The following is a 26,026-nucleotide window of genomic DNA, read 5'->3' on the forward strand; positions in this document are numbered from 1 at the left end:
CTTCTGGATCTCAACTTTTTAAGTCTACTTAGGTTCTTTCCAATAATATGTATATTGTATAATTTATCGAAACTTCCAACTTTCGAATTCTCGGAAAAATTTCCAGGCGTGAACATCCTTAAAAAGATAAAAGTTATGACATAGATTACCTTATTTGTTGGAATTGAGTTAACAGGGCTCTCTCCGTCACTCCATGACCATACCAACCAAACCAAATACCAAACTAAATAACCAAACCAAATAATATAATGACCAAAGTCCATGAAATTTTGCAGACATTCTAGAAACTAATATAATATGTGTCTGTGGTGTTTTATATTTTTCTACAAATATGTAGTTTTAAAATTACAAGGGCTCAAAGATTTGTATGTGAATTTTTAAGACCGCGTAACTTTGAAACCGAATATTTTAACAGAAATCTGGAAACCACAGACATAGATATTAGTTTCTAGAATATGTCTGCAAAATTTCATGGACTTTGGTTGCTTAATATTCAAATGAAATTGGAACTACGTTTGTATGAAGCGAGTGACGGAGAGACCCCTCTTAATAAGCTCATTATAAAGTTCAAAATGCCAAAAGAAATGGCGGATCTTACTTTCTGAAATTCGATGCGCAACCTGGTCTGGAGACCCCTAATTGACCCTATCAAGAAGGGTCATGTTCACGACAAAGAAGTAGTAGTTGGTAATAAAGCTTTAATGAAACAAAACCCAATAAATACATCAAAACAAGAAGAAAGACAATAGTGGCACGGTGCAAATGCGGCTTTCTCAACTTATTATTCTAAGGAGATAAATAAGATACCCATTCATTTAATTTATATACGTACGGACAACCCCACTATAACACTTTATGGTCACCTTCAATGAATCTCCATTAGATTTATTTTCTTGGTGAGAGCTTCTAACAACATTTAAAGGCTGTACTAGATACTCTACTCTACCCTTTTTACTCCTCTCATTACGTAACCTCATGGGTTAATGAAATTAATTCAATTCTTGTAAATCAAAAGAATTGCAAGAATTGAATAAAAAAGCAAATGAAGTCTCCGAGTACTTGGCTACTTGAAATGAGTAATCCCTTCGTTAGCTTCGAATGAAAAAGACCAAATTAAAAGAGGACTTTTCAGAGTTTTGTATAAAAGTAAATCTGCTGTGGAATTACAGTCGCAACGGCTGTAGAGATAAAAGAATAGTGATATTTTTTATTTTAGAAATCGTAGTTTGCTTTGAATTTCTAATTTACCGTAAGCCTGACTGAAATATGATCCGATTCAGATAAATCGCTACATAGTTACTATACCTATTCAATATTGGCAAAGTTTTCCAACTTCCAAGGACTCTTCATCATGCAAAGCTTTACCTTTTAGGTATAATATTATGTGAATACTTGAATGAATTTCTACAATATTCTCCATAATAACAAAAAAGCAATGTATTTTGTGCAAAATAATCATTTTAAATGTGCGTGTACCAATTCAAGTCACGTATCCCATAAGGTCCACTTTTGCAGACTCAGTATATGTACCAATATCAGTCGTTCAAGGCAAGCACTCTGGAGGCCACTAAATGCTGTAACCTTTTGAATAAAATAGTATTATATCTCTTCAGTTTCTGGGGAATTATAAAAAAAATATGTTCACTTATTCCCAGTTTTGTGATCGAAATTGTTATTTTAATTAATAAACGTAGGGAATAACAAAACATTACGAGATATCTCTTATACGAGCATTTAAATAAAATAATGTTACTTTCTTCGTAACTGAATCATTATCTGATTCAGTTACGAAGAAAGTAAAGGTTTGTATAAGACAATGACATCCATGGCGAAATCCATGGATCAGTTTAATCAATAAAAATACCGGTCAAGTGCGAGTGAGGACTCGCACACGAAGAGTTCTGTACAAGATATAAAGCTATGTACTTTTTATTTATTTCAAATTTGCATGGCGTCCATTTTTAAACTCGCCATCTTAGTTTTTATTATTTGTTGCTATAACGGCAATAGAAATACATAGTCTGTGAAAATTTCGACTCTCTAGGTATCTATTAAATATGGTTCATGAGATACAGCCTACTGACATACAGACGGCTGAACGGACAGAAGGACGGACAGCGGAGGCTTAGTAAGTAATAGGGTTCTATTTGCACCCTAACCCTAAAAACTAAAAAATTACATCACATACAATATTCTGTTCTGTTTTGTTTTTAACCCCCGACCCAAAAAGAGGGGTGTTATAAGTTTGACGTGTGTATCTGTGTGTCTGTGTATCTGTGTATCTGTCTGTGGCATCGTAGCGCCTAAACGAATGAACCGATTTTAATTTACTTTTTTTTGTTTGAAAGGTGGCTTGATCGAGAGTGTTCTTAGCTATAATCCAAAAAAATTGGTGCAGCCGTTTAAGAGTTATCAGCTCTTTTCTAGTTTTCTTGTATAAAAGAAGGTTACATAACCGTTAGGTTCATAATATTATGTCAATAGACAAATGTCAAGCTGTCAAGATGGACGTTGCCTAAATACATAATTATTTATTTGGATTTGAAAATGATGTTTTGGAAAAATCGGATACTTTGGATCGTAGGCACGGAATAGTCCAAGAAAATCGGTTCAGCCGTTTGAAAGCTATCAGGTCTTTTCGGTCTTTTCTAGTTACTGTAACCTTCACTTGTCGGGGGTGTTATAAATTTTTAATTTACACTTGTAGAATTATTTAGGTACCTATTACAGAATTGATATGAAATCGTTAACGTTTCTTGCGTCAAACAGGTAGATACAGATAGTCAAAGAGCTGTTGTTACATAAGTACTTACTTAAGCAATGGAAAAAAATACTTACAAACTATTACTTTTTTAATCTATAGGCAGGTGCTTAGTTTCAAAAATCTGTTTCCTTTAAAAGGCGTCTGTCAAGGCTATGCAAAGGAAGATTTTTTGCAGACATGTAAGTTATAAAATAGTAGTAGTACATTACTAGTATATAAAAACAGAAAAACTTATTTCTTGTATTGGTGCTTTGCATTCTTGTCGCAATCAACGAAATAAGCGACGAGAGTACAAAATTTTATCATATTTATAAAAAAGCAAAACCGCTCTCAGTATGTCTTTGTAACGTCCGTGAAAATCGATTTTCGCGATTGGCTCCTTACCTACAATGTTATACGTTTGAGAGAGTACCATTCCTTGCGTCAAACCTATGTTCAACGTCGAGTACCGAGTACCGACGTAGAAGGCGTCAAACACTATTTCTGGCGCGAGCGTCAGCAAGTCAGGTGTTTATTGAATGAACGACAGCTAATTCAGCTCAAAGACTTCGGTAAATACAGGCAGGTAGGTAAACAATGTCTAGTAGCATTTCAAATTTTCCGTCACGCGGAAATTTTTACAACTAGTAGATACATACCTACACGTAGTTCAGCTAATTAAACATAAACAACCTTTTCTTTGAATTTTTATCTGTTGTCTGTCTGTACGTCTCGAAATGGCTACACAGATTTGACGGCACTTTCGCAACCAAATAAAGGCTTCCTTTCTTTCCTGGAAAGACAAATTTCGTACGGGATTTTTAAGGACGAAAAATAAAACCTAAATTCACGCCGATAATGCGCCAGCAAAATCTAACATATCTAATCATAAATATATAAGAAATGTCTAAATAGAAACTAACCCAGCGGCTTGTCCAAAACCTTTTCAAATTATGCGCAGAGATTCCCTGACAATGAATAAGGGATTTCTCAAAATTTTCACGATATAAAAGCCGCGAGCAATCACTAGTAGTTTCTTAATATTTTTATGGCCTATTTCGCAGATAATTATTCCTGGTTTATGAAAAGGTAATGTTTATGAGCTCGGTCTGCGGGATGCATGATTGAACAAGGCGATGACGCAAGTAGGTACCTACTTCATCAAATATTAGCTACTGCTCAACTACTTATCGATTTAATTTCATCATTATTGATCTACTAAGGTATATAAATGGAACGGGAAGTTCCCATGGTACTTGCTGTAGTCTATTTTCAGGTACGGTACCGGGTACGATAGGTACGAGAGGTACGGTAGGTAGGTACCCTAAAAATAAGTTGTAGCTATCCAGTAGTATAAAAATTCATCTAGTGGTCTTATTAGGTACGTAATTATTTTGTACAGTCAACTCAGTAACTGAAAATAAGGTGATATAATTTTTTTTTTTAAAGAATGCTTGTGCTAGGAGTAGGTGCGACAATAGTGCAACGGGCGGGGTTTGAACCGTCGACCTTTCGGTTTTCAGTCCACTCCTTTACCGGTTAAGCTATTGAGGCTTTAATTATTTTGTACAGTCAACTCAGTAACTGAAAATAAGGTGATATCAATCATAATTAACATAACTACTTAGGTACCTACGGTATTTCTAATCTCAAACACGATTTCAGGATCGATTTGAAGATAAAACTAATGTCTGTCACTTATAGCAGGTGCAGGTTAAACATTTATGGCACTATTTTATTTATTGTGATCCAATCTCGCTCGAGGATCGAGAACGACTTTTACGAGTATTTGCCGGAGTTCCTTCCCAACCTAAGTGATACTGATAAGATCCAACTGCGATATTACCCGTATCTGTTTTATTTCGATACAACTTCGAGAGTAGTATACCCGATGTCCAGTCTGAGACTAATTTGACAGGTAACACTTTCATTTAACTGAGTAGTGTTCCTATAAAAATCGGCCAAGTGCGAGTCAGATTCGCGCACTGAGGGTTCCGTACTCGGGTTTTTTTTCCAACATTTTGCACGATAAATCAAAAATTATTTATACGTAAATAAAAATCTGTTTTAGGATGTACAGGTAAAGCCCTTTCATATGATACCCCACTTGGTATAGTTATCTTATTTTGAAAATTATAACAGATTTTAATTTTTTTTTTAAACGATGTAACCACAAATTCGCGGTTTTCATGATTTGGACGTCGCGTCGGAATGAAAACATTTTACCCATAGCTGCCGTTGAAGCTATGACAGAGAATATGTCTGCTAGGCCTAGGCTAGGCGCTATACAGAATATAATAGCCTAGACTAGACTATAGATGTTAAATAAACTAGACGTAGAATGGGAATTTTCAGACCCACCTTAGAGTTTTAAATCATTTTCCGGTTTATAGTGTTCAATGATATCCTGTCGATATTATTGAGAGAACGATTTGTTGTATCTTCAAAATATCGAGAGGAAATGGCATGGAAAATTTTATCCTATTTTCGTTACTAGAGCATTGTATTGATTTTGTTGGATAGGTAGGCAGGTAGAGGTACCTATCAACTTCGGCTTTATTCCATTGTTATTATTATTTTGTGACGCATTGGAAAAGAAACACGAATTTCGTTTTAGCATCTACCTACGCAATGTCGATCTCAATATTCAACTCTGTAGGTACATGCAAAAATAATTTGTAAAGGAGCTAAGTAAGAAATACCTACTAATTTTATAGCTTCTGCTACAAGATAGGAACCCATGTATGGGTAATATATGATTACAAGTGTAAATTAAAAATTTATAACACCCCCGACAAGTGAAGGTTACAGTAATAACTAGAAAAGAGCTGATAACTTTCAAACGGCTAAACCGATCTTCTTGGATTATAGCTAAGAGCACTCTCGATCAAGCCACTTTTCAAACAAAAAAAAAACTGAATTAAAATCGGTTCATTAGTTTAGGAGCTACGATGCCACAGACAGATACACAGATACACACGTCAAACTTATAACACCCCTCTTTTTTGGTCGGGGGTTAAAAACAACTGTAGAGTGTAGACTGTATTGCCTAGCGTCAAACTGATTATGAAATACTTTAGCATATTGTTGAAAGGTATATCTTTGTCTTTGAGTACCTTGGCGTGAGTTAGTACATTGTTATTAGTTGTGTTATGATAATTAATATGCTAATTTCTGGAATAACCGACGGTTTCATTTTCACAACAATTTATATCGTTGTTATGTGACAAATATAGAATTCCGGCAGCGCAGCCATAAGCAAATAGCTCCACATTATTGCCAAAAGGTATCAGAAAAGTGTCAGGAACATCATTCGTTCTGAAATTGTTCTGAAAATGAAACCTTATTCAGAAATAAATGTTTTTGGAGATCAGTAAAACACGTATGAAAAACTCCTTTCATGAAAAATACATTAGTCGTCGTCGTGTATAAAGGTCGAACTGTTATTTGTAAAACAGAGAGGCCATTCAATTAGGTAGCCAAATTTACGAAGCGAAAGATTTGACTGAACCAACGAATTTCAATCTAAATGCGTTTATTCAACCGTACCCTTTCTAAAGGTCACAGACGATCCTAATATTAAGTTTGTTTTTCTAAGTTTACGTTTAATTCTGTTCAATAAATAGGTAAGCTAAAAGCTTTTTATGAAAAGTTTTACAAAAAAGTTCTATTAAAACTTTCCTTTGTTGAGGCTCGCGTACATACATTTTCCGTAACTAAAATTATAGGGATGAATCATCATATAATTTAGTTTTACGAAAAACTTTTCATAATATGTTTAGAACACAATATAATAACTAGTTAAAACTTATAGCACACGTAGATAGGATAGAATGCTTATCCACACTCGGCCATCGCGATAGACTATGGCCTAAACTAAGGGAATGTTCCTTATCGGTAGCCTAAACCATACTGAGAGAACACCCATGGGTTGAGATGATGATGATCGGTAGATAATAACTAATGATCTATTACCTCTAGCGAAAAATCCTTCCAAGCATAAAACTGTGCACAAGAAACCCACTTTCTCGGTTAATTGAAATTTCAGGTTAGGTAAGTCTCTATTAGCTAAATTTCCCTCATGCAACGGAGACCGGAATGTAGGTATATACGCTAAGCCATCAGTCCCGATTATTATTCACTAACATTGAATCGAAGCATCTCTATGTGGAAATTAGTCTAATCTTCGTTGCGACTATAGCTGTACCTTATACGGGTTATAGAAGAAAACAAAGGAAATTTTGTTTAAATACGAAACGGTAAGAAGCTTTTTATCTATATATAAATAGCGCGCAAACGAGCAGACCGTACACCTGATGTTAAGTGATTGCCGCCGCTGAACATATAAGCAGCGCCAGAGGAACCGTCAATGCGTTACCGACTTTTCATGAATTTGTTGTTCCACCCCTTGAATAAACCCATGTTGAAATCTAGTGGGAACCGCCGAAGAGAGTTGGTTCCACAATTCGCATATGAGTGGAAAAAAGTTCTGGCACAACGGGTGGTTAAAGTGCACCAAGCACCCCGGTTGTGAGGGTGAAATTGCTTTCGTTGGCGTGCTTCCTTAAATTAGCAAATAAACGTCAGAGGAAGACAAAGAGACAAAACACTTCGGAATACATTTACATACATATTTTAATAATTTAAGTTTCCTGACGCATTTGTTGGCATACACAGTTAGCACCTCCGACGTCTAGCGTTACGTGTATTCGTACCTATGGCTTTAGCCACGGAATTTATAATAGTATCTACTAGCATCCAAGGATTTTAATAATATACATGTGGATCTCGAGATAGCCCGAGCTAAACTTTGATCAAACTTGAAACTGAGGCAACTTTGAACGTAATGGATTTGTCATGTCACGATTGTCCAGTGTCCAATTATGAAGGCCACTCCTCTTCAATTACCTACAAAAACTATCATAGCTTTGAATGGCGTGTGGAAGTCTTTGGGAGTGAGTCCAGCAGTGAGTGTCTATCGGTTTACGATGATGAGATTTAGAAAATTTAACTAATCAATTCAACTGTCCTTGTACGAGTGGGCCTAGGCCCTAGAGCTTTTTTTATATTTATTTATCGTTTAAGGTGTCAACCCTAGCGGTGGCATATAATTAGGGTGGCATATAACAGGTAGGGTAGATACCTAAAAGTGTACCTAAGTATAGGTAAAATACATTCCACGTAAGGAACACTATCGTATGTAGGTACGGCTACGGCTCATCGATCCACGTCGGTATAAATCACAATAAATAATTAAGTACCACAACAATCGGGTTATAATAACCGCTCTTTATTAATATACCTTATTAATGCAGTAGGAACGTATTAAAGTTTTTACTGAGTAACTGAGTAGGTATATATTACCCGTTTTACTGATAGCCTAAGGCTGTTGCCATTGTGATATAATAACTATTTTATTTAGTTACTCACTTTGCTACGCATGTATTATTATTATGCCTAATTACTAATTAGTTAGGTAACTTACCTAACTACAGCACTAAAATTAATAAATACTAAAAGCCATTAAACAAAATAAGAAGAAAATGAATAAATGGGTTTGGTATAAGTAGGTACAGTATCTTTATCTAGATCTAAGGACTAGCCCACACAGCGATTTTTATTCGCGCGATTTATTTTCCACGTACCTACGGAATTTCACCTGCCCGCACTGCGAATGCGGTGAGGCATGATGTGAGCGCCAAAATATACCTCTACTGCACAAAATATTCGCGCGAATCTGCGTCTTTGTATCAAATCACAAATTTTTCCCGCGCGAATTTTATATCGCAAGTGCGGGTATCATCTCCATATGATTGCAAGTGTTACAGATTTGCGAAAAAAAATTGCGCGATTTTTATTCGCTGTGCGAGCTAGCACGTAAAAAATAAAAATTCAGTTGAAGACGTATGTTAAATATTTTCATAACAGGGTCATCATAACATTACAAAGTAACTCTGTGTGAAAACGATTGCCTTAGGTACCTATTTTATAAATAAAATAAAAATCGCGATAAAACTGCGTGTATTATGTAATTCAATCGAATAATAATATAGGTATATATGATATGGTATGTATATAAAAAATATGGCGATACGTGTTTGCATATTATTTTTGTCTTATTCACAATAATAATTTGACACAGTGACACGAAAATGATTGCGTTATACTTTTAAGGTTAGTAAATTAACTGATAAGTACTATATAGAAGGTACCTACTTAACTCGCGATCATTATTTCTTAAACGATAGTTATTATCAAATAATTGTTAAAGAAAACTCATTAAAAATGATATACCTTAACTTACCTTCACTCATAAATAATACTGTCTAATAAAGGACTCCAGCAAATAAAGCTGCTGGTTTCAGCTGGAGTCAACAACTATGTAAATATTGTATTTTTTTTTAATTTTTAACCCCCGACCCAAAAAGAAGGGTGTTATAAGTTTGACGTGTGTATCTGTGTATCTGTCTGTGGCATCGTAGCTCCTAAACGAATGAACCGATTTTAATTTAGTTTTTTTTGTTTGAAAGGTGGCTTGATCGAGAGTGTTCTTAGCTATAATCCAAGAAAACCGGTTCAGCCGTTTGAGTACATTTCAGAGAGTTTTGTGTCGGGGGTTTTTAAATTTTGAATTTTTACATTATGAATAATAATTTTAAGAAAGTACCATCCAAGTACCTACTTAACTCACGAACATTATTAAAAAAATAATCTAAGCTTACCTTCACTCATAAAATAGGGTATCCTAAACCTGCCCGACAGCACCCGGTCCCTCAGCGACTGCAAAGTAGAACCGTCGAAGGGCAAGGCGCCGCAGACTAGCACGTACAACACAACCCCCAGGCTCTGAAAGAAAAACATACCGTGAAAGCCTCCAAAGACTTTGTACGAGAGCTGTGTGTTGTGGGCTTGGCCGTTCAATAGGAAGATAGAAGTGTCATGCTCGGGCCCAGCTGATCCAACCGTTATATCTTGGAACTTGTGTAAATCAGGCTTCGTAATAAGTTATTCGTATCGCGTGATTGTCGTATGATTCTTTCGTATAAGTGTGAAAAGCGTCATCTAGTGTCAACATAAGTTTATTAATGCAACCAACACAACGTATGTCATAGATTTTTACAATAGGTTACAAGCAGCTGCAAAAGGTTACCCCAACCGAGATGAAATGATGTGTAAGATCTTTAAAGCGTACTTAGCTCACTGTTAAAACAAAGCTCACTTGGTCGCGTGGCCCGAGTAATATAGGTATTACATACACAGAAATTAGATTTTATGTGATAGGAAGACAGGCGTAATTAACTCATAGGCCGCAGCGCTGTGCGAGCTGAACTACACTTTATTGCGTCGTAGCAATAGTCGCTATTTATTTAAACGGCAATGCAGAGTGATCCTTCTGTTCCAGAAAGTACTGTTAAGTATTCTGTGTTAAGTGTTGTATTTTAGAAGATTATGTTTTACTTGACCTGTTTTCGTTCTACTAAGTATTTACAAAGCAATTACGATTTATTGAGCACAAACACTTACGATTTATTGATCTTGTAGGAATGGATACGACTATACACTACAACAACGGCATCCTTCCAAAGGGAAAACTGAAGTTATACCTTACATATACTATACAGGTACAGCATGGAACATAACCCCCCTGGCTATACAACTTGCAAGGGAAACTCGCCGTGAAAACCTTCAATGCCCATGAAAGGATACAGAATTTTAAATAAGGCTAAATACGAGCCATATACCAGGTAGATACCTGGTTAGTACCTACCAGGTTTATACGTATCTTGCGATTTTTAAAAAAAGATATTTATTGATTTAGAATGTCGTTAACTTTAAAAATCCAGTGTAAAGTTAAATTATCCTTTTGAATTTCATTTGCTGTGCCTTATGGTCGGTTCCCATTCAGTTAGCGATTAAATTAATCCTAAAATACTTATATTAATTTAAACCATTTAATTTGATAGACTAGAGCCTAGCTGCTAAAAACTAGGAAAATAATTACTACTATCTATGTAAAAAACCTAAACATAACTGAAACTTGAAGGAAAAATACAAATAACTCATTAAAATCTCGTTAATTTCTGTAATTTGTTCCTTATTATATAAGAATTTCACCCTCTTAGCTCTCCGGCAATGTTTAAAGAGCATAAATCATTATGAAAGCAACTAAGCCAACTCATTACCAGCAAGCTGCGAGAATTTACATCGAAAAAATCTGAAGGAAGCTAATTGTATTGTAAAAAGTAACACTAATTGAATGTCCTGGAAGAATAACTCTTTGCCCAAGCGCATAATTTGAGTAAGTATATACCTACTTATTTAATTGCTTTATTTTTATGGCAATAAACATAATGCATAAAAATGTTCTTTAGCATTGCAATTTGCAGATGTAAGCAAAATAATAAGCCAACCAGTTTAGGTATGAGGGGATTTCGCTCTTTGTGTAATATAAAAACTCTTCAAAATAAAAATTATTATTTTAGGTGCCTACTTACTTCGCTTAATTTAGTAAACCTGCGTCAAACCGTCCATCATACAAAGAAAACAGTCTAGAAACGTTTTTTTCACTACAGGAGATATAAAAATATGTTACGATGTCCTTAGCCTTATTATTATTATTATTTTGTATACCTGCGTTTCATAGTTTTAAAAATAAGTCGCTAAAACTGTTTACGTCAAACATCGATATAAAAATATACAAGTCTATGACGTCAAAGCATAAATCTAGGTTCACTAGGCTCAGTGAAATCAAAAACAAACGTGTGTAACACAGAAAAAGACATCGTCTTTTTTGTTAGAAGCTCTTACGTCACATAACGTACATACTATATACTCGTATAGTACACTCAGAAGACATGTACAACCTTCGAGATATACATGTGGAAGTACAATGAAGAATAGGGCATTGTGCTTTGCAGGGTCGAGTCGGCTCTTTTAAATCTTTGACAAAAGAGGAGCAAGGAACCAAAAGGTTTAATTTGCTATAATCCGCTGAAACAGATATATCTCTATGGTACAACATGCGATATGGATCACCCGTTCTTCCACTGCTAAACATGCAGGAAAAGTCAGCCACCAAGCAAGCAATACGCACTACCACCACGCAGCACCACACAAACGCCCCGACGTGGAGCATTCCCAGGAGATATAGACCTTACAATGCACAATCGCAAGCTGTGCACATCGCATGTTGCATATGGATTTGTCTATTTCAGCGGATTATGTCTAATTAAAGCTTTTAGTTCCTTGCTCCTCTTTTGTCAAAGGTTTAAAAGAGCAGGCTTGACCCTGCAAAGCGCAATGCCCTATTCATCACTGTACGTCAGCCACTATAAATAAAAAATTAAAATTTTTGGTTCCTTGTACAATCATGGACTTCCGCAAAGTAACTCCTGCGTCTATACAACATTTAAAAGAGGATAAATACGTACCCATATGTCAATTTCAGGGCCGGTGTACCGCTTCCCCTCGAAGACTTCGGGCGCGGCGTAGGGCGGCGACCCGCACCACGTGGCCAGCAGCTCCCCCGTCGCGTAGTAGTTGCTGAACCCGAAGTCTGCGATTTTGATATTCATGTTCGCGTCCAGTAACAAGTTCTCCGCCTAAATGGGAAAAGTTCACCGGTTTAACACTTCGCCAAATTCCCACACACGTGCTCTGATTCGAAATTGTACGAACCGCTAATAACACCTACTTCTGTTAAGTAAGTAAGATAAGTTATGTTATTAAACTTAGGGCATAAGCTTTCTGCTTTATTAACATTAGGTTTGATTCACGCTACACCGTGCACAGGCCGGACGGAGCTTCGGTCGGTCCTGCAATTTGTTATCAGAAATCGGAACTTTTTAGAAGTCGGTTTAGAATTAGTTTAATATACAATACTATACCTATACATAGTTATTTTACGCGTGGTCTAATAAATATTAATCCCCCTTAATTAAAACTGTCTGAAATAGTGCTACTAAAATTATTATTATCATTACAGGTACCCAAACGGTTCTTATTGTTTTAGGTAGGTACTCCACGCAAAAAATCACGCCGATCCAGTCACGGTAATATTATATTACCGTGATCCAGTGTTCCATTATGGCGTGATTGAAAGACAAACCCTCTCACAAACAAACACACTTTCGCATACTTAGATTATTTATAATAGGAATAACAGTAAAGATCGTCCTTTGTCTAAAAAAAATATTATAATATCTGAAGATTCCTAGCATACTTTTTAAATAATCTGCATTTAAATAAGCAGGTATACTATAATATAGGTACATAAATCTTATTCGTTCATCCCTCATCCTGACATAATCAGAGACAGCTATTGGCTTCCTTCGTCACATCGAAATTGGGTCCTGTAACTCCTATAGGACATACCCGTATAAATAGCGACTTTATAGCTGTTTTAATACATATAAAATGCTTAGAAAATGTTGAAAAAATGACATAGAGTATAGACCTTTAAAGAAACAGTGGTGCGCTCGGTAGCTTTAGCAAGAGTTTTACGTCTTTGATCTCGGCACAGATCAGTTCGGACTTCGGATCAAAATATTTTTGCCTTCGATGGACATCATCATCAAGTGTTCTATACAAAACGGAATTTGACGGTCATTACGCGAAAAGCTTCTCTTTCTAATGCCGCTTCGTTTAAATTCAAGTAACTAAGCAGTAAGCACTGTCCCTGCATACCTAAGAGTTCTTCATAATGTTCTCAAAGGTGTGTAAATTGTGGCAATCCATACTTAAGTTAGAAGCGTGGTGAAAGCCCAAACCCTTTCACTCTGAGAAGAGGACGATGATATTAAACTTTTATTTCTGTTGTTTGTTGTGCTTATGGGTAAGTTCTAAGTGCATCAACGATAAAACGCAGTTACATAATATTATGATGGGATGACCCGCAGCTGAGAGACGCAGGTACGGAAAATGCGAAAGACGTCAGCAGGAAAACTCTGCCGCATCGCGTATCACGTGATGCCACGTCAGCTGCTGACGTTATTAACAGTTCAACGGCGCGTCCAATGCCGCTGAATATTGTATTCGCATTTTCAGTAGTGAAAAATGCATTATGTGTCCAATCGAGGAATATAGAAGGTACCTACCTACCTACAGTGGGTACCTAAAGCTATTTAAGATAGATTTTGACAGTTTCTGTACTTATTGGAAATCTGTCAAATTGTCAAGTTTAAGTAGGTATATGCGGGCATCGATGTATGCGGGATAGAAAATTTGCCCCATGTATAACGCAATTACATTGTGCTATGGTATCTACGTTATTAATATGTTCTATACAAACCTTAAGATCTCTATGTACGATCCGCCTTTCGTGACAATATTCAACAGCGGATAGGATTTGCCAGAACTTTCGGCGAGCCGCCTGCTCCGCCATCCGGCCGTACCTAGCGATATAATCTGAAACAAAAGGAAATGTCGTTTAGCAACCAACTTCAAACAATAATTTCAATCGATTGAGTTCACTGCGTAGTTTCTAGATAAGCTCATGATACAAAATATTGGAAAAATCCGTCTCCAATCCCTAAAAAAATCTTTACCTCAATAATATAATAGGTTGAAATATGAAATGCACGGCAATCGGCACACCACTGAATTTTCGAGAGTGACCAGGCCCGTGTCTGAAGAGCACGGAGTATGACATTGATGCCGGACCATGCCACACTCATGCCTAGTTATAATGTATATGTAGAGAAATAATATAAAATAGCTTACCTACTAGTTAGTAGTTACCTATTAGTTACTTACTAGATATGACTTAGAAGTTATTCAGAACTTATTTTTTAAGTACTATTTACCTACTTAATTATTTATTCATACTATTTAACATTTTAAAGTTACAAATTTTGTAAGATCGAACGGTAAACATAGGGTCAATGGAATTGTAATCTATCTACGTGTTTACTGAGCAGGTTTTGGGTGTTATCTTTATCCCATTTCCCGATTTCATTCCGAATGACATCAGTTGGCGCAGGTGTACGAGTAAATTATTCATTCGCTTCCTTCACTCAGACACTTTGTGTTGTCGAAATGTAGACGCAAACAAAAGGGAGGCAATATCAATAAAAGCCAAACCAGCAAAATTAACCGTACCAAGACGTAGTAAGTAAGTTTTAACCAAACATTGCTTCTCCAAATTAAATACGTAACCTCTACGTAACGTTAGGTTTAAAGAGTTTTTTATTTCTCAGAAGAACAATGTTCACTTATATGAGAATAATTCTAAATGTAAATATAGAAAAAAACCTCATTTTTAACCCCCGACCAAAAAAGAGGGGTGTTATAAGTTGACGTGTGTATCTGTGTATCTGTCTATGGCATCGTAGCTCCTAAACTAATGAACCGATTTTAATTTAGTTTTTTTTTTTTTTGTTTGAAAGGTGGCTTGATCGAAAATGTTCTTAGCTATGATTCAAGAAAATCGGTTCAGCCGTTTGAAAGTTATCAGCTCTTTTCTAGTTATTACTGTAACCTTCACTTGTCGGGGGTGTTATAAATTTTTAATTTACACTTGTTAAAGGTACGGAATATTTCAAAACGCGTTAAATATCCTAAGTTAAAGTTAGTAGTTAACGTTAAAGCTACTAAGCTGTTACTCAGAGCAACCTACGAGTATCTTTACTCATTTATAATGCTGCTAGGATTTTATTAATGCACCTACTTAATGGCGCAAGTTTCAGCGGCCTTACAATAATAATTGTATTTTACACATTTTCATCACTGGAGTATATTATATTTAACGAGAAAGCCGTGCACGGGTAAATGATTTTATGAGACAGTCTACTGGACTTCGCAAGCAATTATATTCTTCACAAATATAGATCCTAAATACTTATTCACAGGAGGTCTATTTTAAGAATTTCATCAATTTGCATAGCGGAGGCGCTGAAGAACATTTAAAAGGGGTTATATTTTACATTTTCAAGTCCCATCTGGCATGACACAAAGAAAATTTAAATATGTACCTACGTAAATGCTAAACGTTCTCCATCAGATACTTTGGTCTGGTTGGTGAAATTTTAATGTGTTAAAAAAATGGCTGTACATATTGCAACTGAAAATAAGTTTTTAGTAGGGATTAGCGACTCTGCGACTCGTTTGATTTCATTGTCCATCTAGTGGTGTCTGCTAACGCTGCACTTTCCAGTGCGAAGTCGCCACTGTACTGTAGCACCTCGGGACCCCAACGTCTATTGAACTATGTGCCCTGCCCATTGCCTCTTCTGCAGCTTCGCAACCCGTTAGGCTATGAGCCCTAGGTATTAGGCATGGTATTACCTAATTCTGAATCACTTTTCCTATGACATAGGTCTATGGCCTATGACATACAGTACCTACTCGTACTCATAGTTGGTGTAAAACTTTAACTATAATTCATTAGCGACGCACCGTCTTGTACGTACGGTACAAAATTCCATTCTTAATAGGTATATCTACTGTAATTTCCGTTCATGGAATTCTGGAATTCTTCCGAAGAGAAAAATATCAATTGGTCAAGTGCGAGTCGCACACGAAAGGTTCCGTACGAACGAACAAGAAATAACACTTCAATCATTTTGTTGTTCACGGCGGTCATTTAATTTTTTTTACGAATTCTTTGTTGTTATACTCTTAGATAGCGGCAATAGAAATATACAATTTGTGAAAATTTTAACTCTCTACCTATTACCTGCGCTATGAGTTATTACGGTTCACGAAATACCTACAGCTCGCTGGCAGACAGAGGTGGGGACAGTAGCGGAGGCTTAGTACTATTACTAAGCCTCCGCTAGAACCCTCTGATGGTTCTTCTGGTACGGAACCCTAAAAATCCATTAAGATAACCGACGCGGTAATAACAAATTGATTTAACTTGTGACAGGCATTCGAGTCATCTTTTTAACCCCCGACCCAAAAAAGGGGTGTAATAAGTTTTACGTGTGTATTTGTGTATCTGTCTATCGTAGCTCCTAAACTAATAGCCTTAATTTAGTTTTTTTGATTGAAAGGTGGCTTGATCGAGAATGTTCTTAGCTATAATTCAAGAAAATCGGTTGAGCCGTTTGAAAGTTATCAGCATTTTTCTAGTTACTGTAACCTTCACTTGTCGGGGGTGTTCTAAATTTTTAATTTAGGTATACTTGTGGTTTTTGTATTTACTACGCTAAGTTCACGACAGGTCGACATGGCAATCGGGGTATGAGGCGGGGGGAAGCCCCGCACACCCGCCCAGCGTCCGTGATATACCGTACCGGGTTAGCGCGGAGGCTGTGCGGGTGTGCGGTGCTTCCCCACCCCGATTGCCATGTCGACCTGTAGCGAAAGAATTACTATTTTATATAGGTAGATGTTAGTGAACGGGTAATGTAATTTTGTGCAATTTTTGCAATCGCTAAGTAGAACGCAGTGATTTCGAGTTGCGTAAATATTTGCCGTAATTATGAGGAAACGGTTAATTAATTAAGTTAAATATTTTATATTTTATAAAATACCTAACTAGCTATTTCACACAACCAACTTCAGATTACCGAAAACCAACATTCGAGTAGGTAGGTACCTACTCGAATGTTGGTTTTCGTTTTCGGTACTCGCAGGTACCTACATACATAACATAATATCTCTACTTGAGTCTAGGAGTACAAAAGCGAGTCGCAGCTGAAATTATTGAAGTTGGCAATGCACGGAGGCCTGAATAAATGTTTTTCTCTGATAATCCATACTAATGTTATAAATGTGCCTGTCTGTCTGTCTGCTACGTTTTCACGGCTCAACCGCAGAACCGATTTTAATGAAATTTGGTACAGACTTAGGATACATTTCGGGGAAGAACATAGGCAACTTTTTATTCCGAAAAATGAAAGAGTTCCTACAGGATTTGAAAAAAAACCGAAATCCACGAGGGCGAAGCCGCTAGCATCCTCTAGTAATTAAATAATAGAGAGCCATATTGTGTGTGCCTACTATGTAAGATACTACGTACTACCTAATGAGAATTCTATATGAGTACCTATACCCCAGATCATGAGTATACCCTAGGTCTTGTTTTTTATATCTACCATATACCAATGTTCTACAAGACAGCTACTTATGTAAAAATTACATATCTAAAAATATAACATGTTCTATGCAAAACATAAAGTATTAAGACTTGATTTGAGAACGTAGCTATCCTAGTTTGTACAAAATTCAGAATACGTGTTGTTTAGAGTTCTGTGGTAGTTACCCACTATTCAATACAAGCTTGTAAGTTGAATCATTTATGTATCCAATACCAATGGCAGCTCAGCTCGCCTTGGCTTCATTGTGATCATCTAATATTGAGACAAGAATTGTTTTACCAAGTATTTTCTTAATCAATAAATGTACCAATTAAAATATTAAAGTACACGCATTATACGTGTGCTTTTATATTTTGATACATTCGCAATAATATTATGTAAAATACATATCTACACTATCAATCTAAGGTCGTATCATAAATTGTCAAATGAATAATATAATATCTCATGCTGTCGGCAAATTACGACAGCTGTACACTATATCTACTTACTAATTTACATATCACGGTTTCATGATATTTAATTATTATTAATTTTAATGAAATTCTCACAAAGAACAAATATTCGTGATGGATTTCGGCTTTTCAATACTAAGTGAAATCGTTTCTCTAGTAAAGTGGATGTCTGTATGCAACAAGGGATTTTCCCAGAAAATCAATTTAAAGTTGTGTTGGTTTTTACGTAAGTACGTACAAATCTTCTAAATACGAGTAGTTAGAGTTAATGAGAACTCGTTGGCAGTTTCTAATATTTTTGTTTTTCTTGAATAAGTGTAGTAGGTAGTTAGGTATGTACCTAGTTACTTTACAATTTCGTCTAGAGGATTTTTGATAAACTCTGTCTTTCTTATTTGCTTCTTCATACTCGTAGCTAGAAAATTTTGAATATGTACCTCCACCTACCTATTTATCAAAATCCAAAATTAAAATTATTTTGACTTCTGTCTGAAAGATTTTGATTTCTGCATGCAGCAGGAAATATTTTCATATGCTAAAACTCTTTATTTATGCTAACACTTAATAAAAACCAGTTTTAGTTTCATTAATTTTTCAATGCTCTTAGATACTTCGGTCTAGTTTCAATTTGTTCCTAGCTCGGAATGTCCCAGAAAGTTTCCTTGTATGTGGCGACCACCTTCTCCACCCCCTGTCGCTACAACCCCGTCAGACTGTGACGTCATTCCAAGCCTGCTTACGTCATAGACAAAGCGGCAAAGAACTTACGTCGTTTGGCGTCCTTATTCGGTGCCGAGGTTACTCGCCGTTGGTAACATATTGCATTTTGTATTAGACTTCCAGTTTTGCTTTATATACCAAGACGTTTTGCCTTTAGGGGAAAGTAATATTAAACGAGCTTCTTAAACAATACTGAAAAAATTCAATATGGCGATTTTTAAGTCTATTTTTTAACTTTTGCGACAGTGAAACAAATCATACAAAACTAAAATACAGTAATGAAGTAATATTTCCATACTAATATTATAAATGTGGAGTGTGTCTGTCTGGTAGCTTTTCACAGCCCATCCGTTTATCCACTATTGACAAAAGATACAGAGATTGCTCGAATCATGGGGAATGACATAGCTACTTTTGATCTAGGATAATTAAAAAGTTCCCGCGGGATTAATAAAACCTATATCAACATGGATGAAGTCGTGGGCACCATCTAGTATTATCTATGGTATTATCATAATGGTGAATCAATTGGTATAGTCATGCTGTACCCACGGATCTCTCTTTATAAGTACATACGATTACACAGCGAATTTCAAGTAATAATGTCATATTATCTGTAAATGGTGTTGACAGTATTGTTTGGATTACACCCACGAAGCTCCTACACGATGTGCAATTAGGTGTACAGTGCGTATGATGAATGTTCTAACACCATATTGTATAACAAAAAATTGTATTTACAATAATTTATACCTAAAATAAAGCTAGATTTTTATTCATTCAGATACAAGTTAGCCCTTGACTAAAATCTCACCTAATGCGGTAAGTAATGATGCAGTCTAAGATGGAAGCGGGCAAACCTGGAAGGGGTATGGCAGTTTTCATTAAACCCATACTCCTTTGGCTTCTACACGGCATTGTACTGGAATGCAAAATCGCTTAGCGGCGCAGCTTTGCCGGTAGGGTGGTAACTAGTCACGGCCGAAGCCTCCCACCAGACAAACAGACAGAATTGGTATTCTTAAAAATTAACAAATATTACTCTACCCTCCGTCACAAATTGCCTAAAATTACCATTATGAGTGTATAAAAATTGAAATCATTTCTATAGATACCACAACCAATCACCGATTTTGTGACAACACGGTCTATTCATATACATATTGTCAGCATAGTCATTACATAATCACTTTTAATAATGTAAAAGATCAGGAACTCAATAATTAATAATTCAGACTCTACTTTTTAGGTCACTGTTCTATGTAGGATATAAATTTTATTCATCTTTTTCAAGTAATGTTAAATAGTGATCTGGTCTTTACTGCAATTTTAATTTTATTATTATTCAAGGGATTACATAAATGACATTTAATAACATGGTACACTTTTAGAAGTCAAAATATAAAAGAAACCTATTTTATATGTTTGAACTATGTTTTTCAAAATATCTACCTTTAAGTTTACATAGGTTATATATTTAGGTACTTATGTAGTTAGGTACAAATGAAAATGGCTTACCAAAAATCTCCCCTTTACTGGCGTATTCTGATACTATGTAGATCATGTTTTTCGTTTCCATGACCTGAAAAGAATAGAAATATTATTAATAAACTTGATCCGAAACTAGAAAATAAAAATAATGAGGAATTGTCGAGACCCTACACCTGGCTAAGACATATTTACAAACAAGAAATGGATTGATGTTTTCACATTTTGCACTAATCTTAATTATTTTAAGACACGTCTTCTGTATCTATTTAGTTTCAGTCAAATTAGTTAACTTCGAACAAGATAAGCGAGAAACCTCTTAAAGTTATCTCAAAGGATCCGTAGGCACATTTTGATCCAATATAGAGTAATTTGAAACTGACAGCGAAATGGGCTTTGATAGCTTTGGCCCAGATGCTATCGAGAACGGGAATAAAAAATTCTAGTAATATCTTATTAAAACCACTAAAAGCTAGAAAGCTTTTTGCATCAAAAAATCGGGAGCTATCAGCGAGATTTCTTTGGAGAGATTTGGTCTTTTCGGCCACGATTGTGTTCTGTTATTTTCAGGTAGGTATAGGTAAGTACCTAGAAAATTTAGAAGGGGCAATCTAAATAAAAAGAAAGTCGTCTAGACGGTAGATCCATTTGGACCTAGAAAGTTAAAATTTTGCACAGAGATTCCTTTTAGACAAAGAATAAGGCCAGATTTTTCGAAATTTTTCGGGGATTTTGAATAAAAGTTATAGTTATATTTCACATCATTTCTGTGATAATAATTATTTAATAGACTTTATTTAATACGTTTCTGTTATCAAGACTTTTGCAATTCTACCGTGAAAGGATAAATCCACGCGAACGAAGTCGCGATAATTTACATCTTTTATTAAATTACTAACAATCTCTGTGGCGATCGTTAGTTGCTTTATATTAATTTTAAAATGACTATCCAGGTATACTTAATCCTCGAATATAAAATACAGTGGTACTCGGATGATGATCAAAGGAAATGAGCGATTCGTCTACTATGCGGCCGCCACTCCGCGCTGTTTGAGTAGGACGCAAATGATATGCGCATGAAAATATCCAAACCTCAAGTTCGTTCGTAATAGGTAAATAATGAGGTGTTACGAATTGTAAAACGTGTAGATGGTAATACCAGGTAGGTACCTAGGTCATGATGATACAATTATTATACATCCTTGCTTCGTCCTTTGAGATTAGGTAAAATTTATAGTATACATACGCCAAGGTCTCGCCTTTTACTACTTATTTACAGAGAAACTGCAATTTATTTTTTGTTTTTTTTTTTTATGTTGTAGTGGGTACGTCTTTAAATTAAATTAATTAGTAATTGAATTTTCAAAAATCCTTTCTTAGCGGCATACCTATGTCATAATAGCTATCTGCATCCCAAACAGCCCCATCAATCTAATGTTTTAAGCTATGCATTGAGCAGCTTTTCCTTTTATATGTATATTATACAGATGTGTTTGTCAAGTCGGACTACTTACATCTTCTAGGCCGCGTCCGTGAACTACAGGCGCCGCGTAAAATTAAAAACATCTGAAAATATCTGGTGACTCAGTATCAGTCTTTTGAAGCGATCGGCGAAATATATGTAAATTGTAAACCCAGACCACAGCTATGTTGTTCTCACACTAACACAGTAATAAAACGTTTCTATTCATTAGATTTTGTCAGGTGCCACTCGTATTAGGAATTAAGTAGCTTTTGCCCCCAACTTCATCCGATCATATGTAATTTATAGCCCATATTACTAGGTACTGGATACACCTACTGGCTACTTGGTAGCTTTTTAATGTTTCTTTTTTGTGGTTTAATAGTTTCATAGTTTATCAATTATAGATAAGTATACAAACCATTTATCTCTATAATAGGTATAGTCAGCTTTTGGCGTGACATCGCCCGCGTGAATTTAGGTTTTGAAAATCTCGAAGGATCCATTTGCTCTGCCGCGTCGGCATAAAAAGAAGCCTAAGCTTCTGCCAAACAAGCAAGTGATTTAGACTTTTTTACATCGACACGACTTCAATCTTTTCTTCCAATTCCTAAAAATAAAGTTGCTTAGATTCCAGTTTTAGTTTTTTTTTAATTTTAATTTTGATTACTTAGTTTAACGCAAGACAGTGTAATTAGAAACCCATTTAAATCTACGATATACATTATACATACATAGTTAGAAAGTATTTCTATTCATATTAAGTATTGTACTTATACACATCATGCTTATACTTAAGTATATCAAACTTTACAATGCTTTTGAAATTTTAAAATGAATGCTCTTCCTAGTTTCAACTGAAAATAACCAAGAAGAACCTCAGCGGTTACACTTTAAAAAAAAACATTGGAACATTTGGTCAATCGTACTAATATAACATTTTTACTATAAACAATCGCCTTCTGCTATAACTCGGTAGGTAGGTGCCTACTATTGTATAATGCATTACGTCACTGAAATGTTTTGAAACGCTCTGATAATAAAAGTTCCGGATTGTAGTAAAAATATTATATTTTATACAAACATTATTATTCATAGTTAACTTGTTACATACCACATTAGGTATTTGATATGGTAAGTAATTGTAAATAGGCAGCTATCAAATTTGAAATAGGCAAAATGCATAGCCACGTTGGTAAAATTTTGTCGACTAAAAATTCCATGAATGATCAATTACGAAATGTAACCAAAACACATAAGATACGAGAAGAGTTCCTTTGATGTTGATTAACAATTATTTTGCCATTACATCCCCTGACCCCTCCCTACCATTTTTTTAGGGTTCCGTAGCTCAAAAGGAAAACGGAAGCCTTATAGGATCACTTTGTTGCCTGTCTGTCTGTCTGTCTGTCTGTCTATCAAGAAACCTATAGGGTACTTCCCGTTGACCTAGAATCATGAAATTTGGCAGGTAGGTAGGTCTTGTAGCACAGGTACAGGAATAAATCTGAAAACCGCGAATTTGTGATTACATTATTAAAAAAAATATGTTTCAATTTTCAAAGTATGATAACTATACCAAGTGGGGTATCATATGAAGGGGCTTTAGCTGTACATTCTAAAACAGATTTTTATTTATTTTGTATGTATAATAGTTTTTGAGTTATCGTGCAAAATGTTGGAAAAAATACCCGAGTACGGAACCCGCAGTGCGCGAGTCTGACTCGCACTTGGCCGGTTTTTTTTCATTAGCCATTATGAAGCAGTTAGTCTTAGTGATGAAAATGTTTGTAAACTAGTCTCCATTCATGATCCTTAATAAAGTTCAATTCATTCACGTTCATTACAAAACAGTATTATGCATGCCATTGTTCCAATTGCAGGAATCGCTAGCGTAACAGCATGTGACCTATTTTTGGATGTAACGTGGTATGTTGCTTATGCGTTCCATAATCCTCCTACAATGGCTATTTTACGGTGACATACATTAATAATAAGCCGTATTGACCTACTAGTACCTATGTGGATACGTGGATCTTTACCGAGTTGTAACATTTTACGGTAGGTGCTTCGCTATTATATTATAACGATTGCCTCTCAGTTTTCAATAAAAAATTTGACGTGCTAATCGTCAATAATACATCAATCACGTTTATCGCGAAGCGTAACCGAAAGATAACGGAATGTACATAAATTATATGTAGATACCTATATCGAGAAAAATAAGATACAGATTATGAATAGTGCTCGTTGTTACTCTATTTAATTCTGTTAAGTCAGTAGATCTGGGTGCCCACCTTAACGAATGCTTATGTATTCTGTTTAAAAAAATCAATTCAATCCAATGAACCACATGAAAGATCAGTTTATTACCTAATAATGTCTCTTAGTGAAGTGCAAGATAAATCGCTAAAGATACAAACTACATTTGAGTCATCTAAGTGAGTAAAAGATTAATAATAATCAAATACCTTTCTCAGCGTAGTAGGTACCTACTTATTTATCGTTGAAAGTCGTCACCTCTTTCCAATAATCACATTAGGAAGGGTTTTCTTAGGACAATAATGGAGTGGGCTCTCCGATCTTTCCGCACAGGTTATAGAGTTTATTAATATAACACAACAGTAAGTGTAATTATGGTAAAAATAGTAAATAAGTAATAGTGATGTAAGTAGGTGCATACCGAGCATACCTACGTGAGCTGTCACTGACTGCATGTGCCATGGTCATCAAGCTCATTTTTTGCGCAACGGATCAGCCAGGCTGTCCAGCGCGGAAATACAGCCATTATTCTTGGCACCCATCCACGCGGGCATGATTAGTATAGTAGGTAATTAGATAAGGCTAGCTTTAATTTTTATTGTAATATTTTCAAAAAATAAATAAATTATGATTCTGAAAAAAAAAAACCTTGGATGAATTAAATTCGTGCAAGTCATCAAGTCACCTCATCATAATATTTGTTTGCAAGTTTTACCTACAGCTAAGTATTAAACGGTTGGGGCGCCAGCCAGGTAACCTCCCAGTGTGCCTGGATGCTGCTGGTCCCTTTTGGATGCGTCCGAGGGGAAGAGCAGTGTTCGGGCCGGTGCGCCCCGGTAACATGGCTAATAATTTCTCTTCGGAGATATTGTTGGCTATGGCTAATGACCTGGCAGGGGGGGAGGTTTCTCCGCGTGTCCCTCTGACTAGCAGAGGGCACAGTGGATGAAGCGGAGGATGGGACGCGGGCGACGTGCGCGTCCCAAGGTCGGGGGACGCACTTCGTTGGTGCGTCCCGGAGGTGCGTCGATGGGGACCGAGCAGGTCCCCGGTGGAGGGTCTGCCTTGGCAGACGTCGCTGGCTGGGTCGCGGTTGTTTGCTTCGGCCGTTCCCGTGACCCAGTCGCCAGGCGACGCGCAGTAGCGCCGCTGGGGTTTAGTGGGTATTCCGGTCGCCTCTCGGCCGGCGAGTCCCACATACCCTCCCTCCGGGGGGGATGCGTAAATGCATTCCCCAGCGTCAACAAAAAAAAAAAAAAAAAAAAAAAAAAGTATTAAACGGTTACATGGTGGAATTTAATTATGTGAAATTTTTACATTAATTATATTATGTAATTAACTGAATTTTAATACTCCACACCGCATAATAAAGGTTCCACTAACATAATAAAATAACTGGATAGATATTAAGCTGTCATGTACCTAATTTGTAAACATCTTCATAATATTTTGAATAAACTTTCTCGCGAATGTTTCGGAGCGAAATTAGATAATTGGTTACACAAAACAACTTGGTACAAGATATTTTATCTTTGGTTAAATATACCTACTGCAGTCATTCAAACCTCGGAGTAGGTATAGGTATATGACTTCCACGATAGTCAATATAAAATCACTTGTATGTTTGTTATGTCATAGTTACATTAGTCATCACATTTGCTTGATCTACCTAATCATTCGTTTCCTTTTTAGGGTTTCGTACCTCAAAAGGAAAACCGGAACCCTTACAGGATCACTTTGTTATCTGTCTGTCTGTCTGTCCGTCCGTCCGTTCGTCGTGTCTGTCAACAAAACTTATAGGGCACTTCCCGTTGAGCTAGAATCATGAAATTTGGCAGGTAGGTAGGTCTTA

General features: G+C 36.1%; 1 protein-coding gene across 2 annotated transcripts in view; it reads right to left on the minus strand.

The window, feature by feature from the left end:
- LOC123873256 (serine/threonine-protein kinase SIK2) overlaps positions 1-26,026 on the minus strand; it is a 78,564-nt gene that overhangs the window by 22,556 nt on the left and 29,982 nt on the right. For both annotated transcript variants that reach the window (XR_006797648.1, XM_045918029.1), the window contains exons 3-6: positions 20,481-20,544; positions 14,034-14,149; positions 12,175-12,345; positions 9,466-9,589 (exon numbers count right to left, since the gene is read on the minus strand). Coding sequence is in view for 1 of the 2 variants with exons in the window: in XM_045918029.1 (XP_045773985.1) it covers positions 9,466-9,589; positions 12,175-12,345; positions 14,034-14,149; positions 20,481-20,544 (475 nt within the window). In the remaining variant the exon portion in view is untranslated. The remainder of the gene's footprint in view (positions 1-9,465; positions 9,590-12,174; positions 12,346-14,033; positions 14,150-20,480; positions 20,545-26,026) is intronic.

The sequence above is a fragment of the Maniola jurtina genome, chromosome 16 (assembly GCF_905333055.1).
Source record: "Maniola jurtina chromosome 16, ilManJurt1.1, whole genome shotgun sequence".
Taxonomy (NCBI): Eukaryota; Metazoa; Arthropoda; class Insecta; order Lepidoptera; family Nymphalidae; genus Maniola; species Maniola jurtina.